The sequence below is a fragment of the Nuphar pumila genome, chromosome 13 (genome assembly GCF_984573655.1).
Source record: "Nuphar pumila chromosome 13, dmNupPumi1.hap1.1, whole genome shotgun sequence".
Classification (NCBI taxonomy): domain Eukaryota; kingdom Viridiplantae; phylum Streptophyta; class Magnoliopsida; order Nymphaeales; family Nymphaeaceae; genus Nuphar; species Nuphar pumila.
Window position 1 is genome coordinate 4,526,862 of NC_143261.1, and position 9,071 is coordinate 4,535,932.

The 9,071-nt window shown below is 41.3% G+C and overlaps 1 protein-coding gene across 2 annotated transcripts; it reads right to left on the reverse strand.

Moving 5' to 3' along the window:
* Positions 1–2,871: 2,871 nt before the first annotated feature.
* LOC149817580 (zinc finger protein ZAT4-like) lies at positions 2,872–4,758 on the reverse strand. Of its 2 annotated transcripts, none has more exons than XM_089984970.1 (2): positions 3,422–4,758; positions 2,872–2,964 (listed from the first exon to the last, which is right to left on the reverse strand). In XM_089984970.1, exon 1 carries the CDS (start codon positions 4,722–4,724, stop codon positions 3,717–3,719), a length of 1,008 nt encoding a protein of 335 aa, XP_089841096.1. In that variant the 5' UTR covers positions 4,725–4,758; the 3' UTR covers positions 2,872–2,964; positions 3,422–3,716. The 2 variants fall into 2 exon arrangements, with proteins under 2 accessions (XP_089841096.1, XP_089841097.1); XM_089984971.1 differs by lacking the exon at positions 2,872–2,964 and adding an exon at positions 3,052–3,166.
* Between the last annotated feature and the right edge of the window lie 4,313 nt (positions 4,759–9,071).

Below are 9,071 nucleotides of genomic sequence, written 5' to 3' on the forward strand. Positions count from 1 at the left end.
GGGTTGACAATATATTAAAATTTCATCACTCAAAATATCATATTCTTACATTGAAAAGCATGATCCAAGGCTTGAATCTTAGGGAACAAAGCATGCCAAATGTATATGTGTGGTCAGACTGAGTTGATATAGTTTTACTTCAGGGATTAGACTGGGCACCAATGAAGGTACATAACTATTGAACTAGAAATCATTGGTTAACCTAGACATAAAATGATAAATGGACAAATTTGAGCTAATAATATGATTCATATTACAAGAAATGTCTTTCCCATAGAAAGCTAGAAATCAAGTTATGCAAACCCTTGTGAACCCAACCTTTGGTTTGGGGGAATCAGAATTCCCATACATTTAGGTAGTTATTGAGATTATCAAGGACCATATAAGTCTTTCTATTAGAAAAGGACTTACCGTCTTCCATTTCTGCAAACATGAGAATGAGGTTACCGTATCCAAATATGCCAAGTGACTCACACATGATCCTTGAGATCCCTCCAAAATCTTTTGTTTTTTCCGTTAACCTTTTTTTTATTTTTAGTTCAATTTTCTTTTTCTTTTTTTCTTTCTTTCTTAAAGGGATCCCTCCAACTTAAGGATGGAAGACATGTCCTTTTCAAATTTGTTTACTCCAATATTTCTGGTGGTAAGTGGAAGCATCCAAGTTCACTATTTATTTTCCCCAACAATTTTCAAATAGTGTCCAAAACTTTTTAACAAGTCAACGGTTACAAAGTTAAACCAATGAAGCATTTCCTAATAATTAATACAGTGGGTCAATATTAGGTCACCGGTAACAGGTGTGAACCAATTCTTATGGACCTAAAGATTTGAAATCTCAAGATTTGAGTCCAAGGGGTTAATGTAAACAGTAAAACTGGTGACAAAGCTTCGATAATAACGATATATATATATATATATATAAACGTCCAAGTTCTCTCTCTCTCTCTCTCTCTCTCTCTCTATATATATATATATATATATATATATATATATATATATATATATATATATATATATATATATATATATATATTCAATAAAAGATGAGAACTAATGTGCGAACCACAATTTTCATGGACTTTTTGTCGACCTTTCTCTTGAACCTAACTATCCGGATGTTATCTACATGCTTGGTTGGTTTTATAAGAACTGGCTCTTAATCATCTGATTTTGATGCATAAATAGGAATTTTTAAGGTTTTAAAATCAATAGCTCATAATCTTCATAAATATTCAAGCATTCAAAATTTATAGTTTTTCATCAAAAATACACTATCCAATGGTTGATTCCTAACAAATTCACCATGTCAAGCACATCTACATGGTTGTGTTTGCAAAAAAATTGTTGGAAATGCCCATATTTCAGTTCTCATATTCTAGTGACTATATATAAACCATAAATATGTGAACCAGAGTGTGAACTATGCATTTCTGACACTTGTTCGTAAATCTGGTCCCATAGATGTGTTAGGCATAGTCCATTTGCTAGAAATCAACTGTTATATCTTATTTTTTCAACCAAAAAGTATGATTTTTAGATAATGAAATATTTATAAAAAATCTAAGCCATTGATTTTCGAACCTTAAAATATTATAATAAAAAAGCCAGTCCCTATAAAACCATGCATATAGATCATATCCATATGGTGAAATTTAATATATATATATATATATATTTGAGCTATATATATTTATATAAGGCATTATTAGGTCAACTCAGAACAAACTACATGACATATTAGAGGAACCGTTGGACAAAAGCAAGTTGTCAATTTGCCAAAGTTACGTCCCTTCATTTGCCTTTGTTTATTCAAGTTTTGCCTCATTGTCATGCCAAGTACGTGCAGCAGCATCCTCCGCAATTAAGCCCCAGAAAACCAACACCATGAGGTTGAGGCCATGCCATACGGTCCCCTCGGAATCCCAACTCTTTGAGTAGCAGACAGGTAAGCATCAGCACATCCACATCCACATCCACATCCTCACCACCACCACCACCACCACCCTAGCAAATGCATGCCTCCACATGCATGTGCATAATAAGAAGAAGCACAGGCACATGCATGAGACACGTGGGCTCTCTGTTGTTAGTGTGACTTCATAGCAATTTCATGTCATAATCAAGCTTAGGCAAGTAGGCATCGCCTCATATAAGCATGTAGATAACCCTAACCCTACACTGCTACACACCCACATGATCTTTGAAAAAAAAGAATGAAGAAAGGTTCTATTCTTTATATGTACCGTTGTACACAGAGAACGTACATTACAAGATGGATTGGACAGTAGGTGCAGCTTGAAAAATGACTGCACTCAGTTGTCTAAACTCTAAAGTAGAAAAGAAATAGTAGGTAGTAGCTTACACCAAGAAAGCAGAAAAAAATGTGCTCTGCAATGTATACCACTAAGATATACAATAAGAACCAAGGAAAAATTTCTGTTTTTGAAGCAATCTCGTGAAATATTTACCTCGAGACGGTTTTGGGTACGACAAGTGTGGTCATACCATCATGTACCATGCATCTCGAGATGAGATAGATAGACAGGAATGTTGTGTACTGCGGAAAAACTGACCCCACATTGGAAGAACACATAGGAAAGAAAGATAACATCTCTCTCTAAAAAGTTAGGAAAACTTCTAGCAGAAACATACAGAGAAGAACCTAATCTTCTTTAACATAGATACCAATAGATGCTCCCATTGCAGGTACAGATGACCCAATTCTTTACTCCCTACAGAACACAGAAGGCAGTGTCTGGGCGTCTGGCAGCTCTCTCTCTCTCAAAAAAAAAAAAAAAGAGGGAAAATGATAATTACCCAAGAAAGTCAAACGTCCTAAGGCACTAAGACAGATCTCAAGTGGCATTCTTGACATTGAAGAAATTATAGGAAAGGAAGATGCATTGCACTTCATACCATCAAAGTGGCCAGAAATGAATGATTGGTTACAACTTTTATCACCACCTACAAGCAAATAAACTACTCAATTAATTAAACTTGTATAGCTGAAAAATCATGTGAACCAGGATGTAGGTGACAAACAGGACTTTGCTAGTTAGCTTCTCAACAACTGGAGGGGGCGGTGCCATTGGGTGCCAAAATAGCTAGTAAGAGATGGTGAAAAGCATAAGTAGAAACAAGAAGAAACAGAACAAAGAAGAACCAGCTGGAAATAACACAAAATTGGATGGTGTTCAAGCATACTGTTTTATACTACAGAACGATGAAAACCAGCAGCAGATTGAATCGGTGAGAATTTAAACACTTGAAAAGTCCCAGCAAAAACATATAAATTTCTAAAAATGAAAAAAAAAACAGAGAAGAAGAGAGATGATTCAGTGCAGAACCCCCCAAAATATAAAACAGAAATTCTAAAAAAAATAAACAAAAATATACAATGAATATCAGACCAATTTGTTACCTCAGATCATAGAACGGCCATCGGAACTCTCTTGGGTATCATCGGAATCTTCATGCACTCGCCGGCAACACCACCTACCGACTAGCTGCCACCGGATTTTCCGGAAAACTGGATCCGAACTCAATTGGGTATCGCGTCAAAATCACAGGCACGGTTGATCGCTCCTCATTGATTTTCAACCAAATGAATTGATCGAGATCACAGGTGTTACAGAGCGAACCGAAACATCCGATTTTTTGACGGAAATTTCCAGGTGAACAACCAAGAAACGATCGGAAAATCCCATTTTGAAAGCTCAATTGGGGTTGTCCGGATCGATGAACTCGGCATCGGAGAGAGCCGAGGTCGAGTCATCGACAGTTGCCGGAAGGTTCAGATCGAGCATGCTGTCGTCTGTCTCCGGCATCGGAATTCCCACTCCGGCGCCGGAAACGTGGGTCCTCTTATGACCCCCGAGGGCCTGGCCGGACCCGAAGATCCTGAAACAAACAGGGCATTCATGGATTTTTCGGTCGCCAGAGAGCTCCGGGAGGCCGTCGAGTCCGACGTGAGCGCAGCTCCCTTTGGTCTTCTTGTGGCCGGCACGGTGGCCGCCGAGGGCCTGGTAGGAGGGGAAGACCCTCCGGCAGGTGCCGCACTGGAACTTCCGGTGACGCCTGGAGCGGATTCCTCCGGGAGAGGAAGAGGAGGCGACGATGGAGTACTCCGGCTGGGGGCGGAGGTCGCGGGAGAGGAGCATGAGGGAGATGGCGACGTCCTCCTCTGGCGAGGTGTCGGAGATAGAGCTCGCGGGCTCCTCCGGAGAAGCTTCGCCGCCGAGGGCGAGGTGGAAGTGGAAGCGAGCAGTTCTCTTCCTGCTCGGCCTGCGCCGGGTTGCCGAGAGCTCTTCCGTCTCGCTCTGGCTATCATGGACGCTGGTGGTGCCGGCAGGCACGACGTGTGGCTGGGCGGCGGAGGAAGAGGCGTCGATGGTGAAGGAGAACTCGGGATCGGAGAAGCGGAAACTCTTGCGGGGATTCTCTCGGAGCGAGTAGATGAAGTTCTCCTCGATCTCTTCTCTGTTTGTTTCTTCTTCCTCCTCCTCCTCCTCCTGCTTTCCTCCTCCTTCAAATTCTTCTTCTTCTTCATGGTGATGATGATGGTGGTGTTTCTCCTTCCGTTGGTTGTGGTGGTGGTTGTTGGGGGGGTCGATGGGGAGCTTGAGGGTGGTCATGTGCGACCTCATGTGGCCGCCGAGTGCTCGACCGCATTTGAACGCCCGGTCGCAGATTTTGCAGACGTGTGCTTCGTCTCTCTCTTCCATAGCCCCAAGTAGGTGTATAGTTTGCAGAGAGAGAGAGAGAGAGAGAGAGGTGAAAATGGTGGGGAGGCGGAGAAGAAACGGTAGAAAGAGAGCAAGAGAAGCGAGTTGGGTACTCTCTCTCTCTCTCTCTCTCTCTCTCTCTCTCTCTCGTGGGTTGGTGAAATTACTGAAAAAGTCTCTAGCTTGGATCATGAGACTCGGAAATTGTTTGATTCAGAATTATGTGAATCGGATCGCCTCGGTGCATTTTGTTTCTTCTCTCTCATATTTACAGGAGCTTATAAGAATAGGAAATCAACTAATATGACGGTTCCGAGTTTCTCTCTTTTCTGCAAAAAATTAAAGCAATGATATTCTGACTCATGGTTCAAAGTGACACTGCTTTAGATATCCCAAAAGAGGAGTGCAGGAGAAGTAGAAAAACCTTCCATTTTTTTCATTGAGAACTTGTCCGCAAATTCCTGTCAAGACTTATCTACAAAACAAGTAAATGCATCAACCAGATTATTGCTCATTACTAAACCAGCCTGGTGCAACAAACAAAAAGGAATTGTATAATCTACTCGGAAGAGATTGATTCGTTTTTTTTCAACCCGGATTCCTTCTATACACTTCTACCATGGCTTTGGTCAAAACCCACTTGGTTCACCCAAAAGAAGCACCATCAAATGAGCCTCTTCACCTCAAGTGACTCAATCTCTCTCCTAAAATGGGTGAGATATGACTGATTACATGAACTCCAATGCTTCCATTTCTATAAACATGTAGGCACAAGAACTTGGTCACTTGGTTCATGCAATTCCCAAACAATGACAAAGAGTCTTCTTCTTGATTGAATTTGGGCAAACTTCTCTTAAGCTTTGGAGCTCAGGATGAACCCGGCCGTGAACTGAGCTCACTGGGCCACCACCAACTTCTTGATCAAGTCAAACGTCTTGAAAGCTTAGCCAACAACCCAGCCTTGTTGAGTCTTCTGCAAATTCCGAGTCCGGCCAAGTGCTCAAATTATGAACAAATACAATGGTTAAGGTAGCTTTTCTTCCCCAATTAAGTTGAGGGGGCAGTTCTGTTTATTTGGGAAATAGTTAATTGGCTTGTTGGGCTGCTGCATGTGAGTTGTTGCTTAGGTTTTGACTAGGGCAATATATGGTACATTTTTTTGTGGGAGTGGGGCTTCTTGAGTCAATATCTTAAAGAGTAGGGATGCTTTTGCCTTTTTCTTTTATTTTTCAATAATCATTAATTTTTTTTTCAGCTGGGGAAATCTGTTGGCGCACCGAAAGATGCCTTGATTGCTTGCAAAAGGATGAAAAACTAAAAAAGTGGGAAGCTTTAAAGTGAAAAAAATCACCACAAGATTGTTTTCTTTTCCTTTCTCCATTTTTCTTTTTAATGATTCCGTTTGGGCTTGTTGGAAAACTTTTCCATAAGAACTTATGGTTCTTAGACAATTGAAGAATGCACCTAACATATCCAAATTTCCAAAAAGACCCCAAAGTTTTGTTTATGTAGATAAAACCAAAATTCCTCAATATTAACTGCATTCTAGTAGCCCATCTTGAGTTGCTAGTTACTACAAAGAATTTTACTACTTTATCCTCCAACAGTAAAAGTATATTCTTGCTCTTATATGCCAACTTGGATTAAGAGTTAGATATTCCTCTCACTTTTTTACTTTACTGATTTTGATAATTTATTCTTAAAATGTATTGATATTTAGATCATCATGTCTCCGTGCCACAGCAAACTTAATCTAACTTATAAAAAAGAGAGTTCTAAGTTTGAAAGAGAAGAGAGCAAAAGTGACTCATAAATTTTTAGAAGTAAATCTTTAAAAGTTAAGTTGATATTTTACTATAAATTTAATGTCTAAACTATTCATGAGATATTTTTTATTCATATAGGAAAAATTTTCCATAAGAACTTATCTAAATTTCCATAAGAACTTATTCATGAGTAAATCTTTAAAAGCTTGTTGGGCTTGTTGGAAAACTTTTCCATAAGAACTTATCGTTCTTAGACAATTGAAGAATGCACCTAACATATCCAAATTTCCAAAAAGACCACAAAGTTTTGTTTATATAGATAAAACCGAAATTCTTCAATATTGAAGGTCATGGTTTTAACCAAGTTCACCTAACAACTTGGTCATATTGAATGTTGAGTTGGTGAGCTTTTCACACTAGTTTGATCCTATCAGGATCCAAGGGAGTTTGGTTGAGTCAAAGCTCTTCTAGCCTAGTCTAGTGCAGCTCAATGAAGTCATCAAGGTGTAGGTTGAACAGTACTGTCTCAAACACAGCTTGGCTTGGCCAAGTATGGATCAGGTTTCAAATGAACTAGGTTTGTGTACAGGCTTAATAGGAAAAATAAAAACTACTCTCATTAATAGTACTCTCTCCAGCATAAACTACCCAATTTAACATTTTTTTTTTACTTTTTTATAGATCAAGCTTTGGGGATATGATCTACATGGTTTACTTAGTTTTTTTTTTTTTTACGACAGAGAATCCTTGCCAAAGCGAGGAAAATCCCTGCCAAAGCGAGGAAAATCCCGAGTTGGGGCCACAACTATCCTGCCTTACATGGGTCACCTATAAAAGTTACGGACACACCCGTGCGCATGTGAGGTTTGATCTGGTGCCTTCATCTCAATACCCTCAACCACCTCGCTGGCCATGCGGGTGACTCCCATGGTGGTTGGTTTACTTAGTAAAAAGCATATTTGAGTTGCTCAATTGTACTGTCTAAGCGAGTTTTTTAGAAGCTTTAAAAATAATGGCCCTCGCTAAAAAAAATTTAAAAACTGAAAATTTATATTTCTACATCAAAACCACTCTATCTAATATGATGGTAACCACTGGATCAAATATGCAATTCTTAATAAATAAACCATGTTTAACACATCTATGAGGTTATGAGGTTTGCAGTGGCAGAGCCAAAGGTGGGCATGGGTGGATGGTCGCCCACCCTAGAATTTGAAACCGAGTCGACTCGGAACTCGAGAAACCGAGTCGACTCAGGACCCAGGCTCTTGATGAGTCTAGAGCATGTGTCTTAAAGACACAGGCCGAAAGGGACGAGGGGTAAAACCCTCCTCACTTTTTCTCTCTCCTCTATGCTCTGCTCCTTCGTTCCGACGTTCCCCATCTGTCACCGGCAACCCCATTCGCCGTCTCTCCTCCCCTGTGCTTTGCAGCCACTGACGACTATGCGGTCGGCCTCCCTTCGGTGAACCCGCGGTGTCGGTGCCCCCCTTCGAGCTTCTCCCTCTCTACTACAAGCTTCGACGATGTGAGCTACTAGCGTTGCAATCGTACCTTCCTCCTCCTTCTCCGTATTCCTTTCGCTGGCGACCATCGCTAGCCGCCGGCCGTCGCACTGTCGCAGGTAACCTCCCTACCCCATCGCTCTTGAATCTTGATGTTGTTTGGTAGGGGGCTTTGCTCCCCCCTGCCTGTGTTGTTTCTCGACGGAGGCTTTGCCCTCTGACCCCTTGTTTCCTGACCCCTTCCCTCTTATGTTTTTCGGTAGGGGGCTCTGCCCCCTGCCTCCTTGATGTTTTTTCGACAGGAGGCGTCCTCTGCCTTTTTGTGTTTTCTTGCCGAGGGCGAGCCCCCCCCCCCCCCCCCCACCCCCCCACCCCGATAATTTGGCAGAGGCCGAAGCCCCCTACTCCTGCCTCGTGGTTGTTTGCCGGCAGGGAGTTCTGTCCCTTGCCTCTTTTTCCCCGGTAGAGGGGCGCCCCCTGCCTTTGTTGGTGTTTCTGGGAAGGGGCTTCACCCCTCTTGCCTATGCGAGTCATTCCCGACAGGGGGCTTTGCCCCCTCTCTAGCAGGGGCTTTGCTTCCACTGCCTCCTCTATTTGCCAACGGGGGGCTTCGCCCCCTGCCTTGTTATTGTTCTTGTTGTCATTTCATTTTGCTCGATCTTTTTTTGCAATGAGATCTGGCTCATATAACATTGTCATATTTTTTTCGTTGCATAGGAATAGATAAGTTTATAATGAAAATCTTTGATAAATCTTCTCTAACTCGAGAAGGAGAACCAAGTCAGAAAATAATCAAAACAAAAATTGATGAATCAGAGTTACCTGCAGACCCTGTACTTCGTCCTTCTATTTCTAGTTATCATCCTAATATCCAAGATAATGTCCGTAGAGCATATATGATATGAGGTCTTTGCCAACCTCGAGATTGTACGTTTCAACTAAACCACCAAAAACGAAGGTTTATTCTAGCTTGGTATGATGAGTATAAGGATTGGTTGGAGTATAGTATAAGTAAGCATAAAGCATATTGTTTGTAGTGTTATCTTTTCAGGCCAAAAAGCACAGAGAAGATTGGT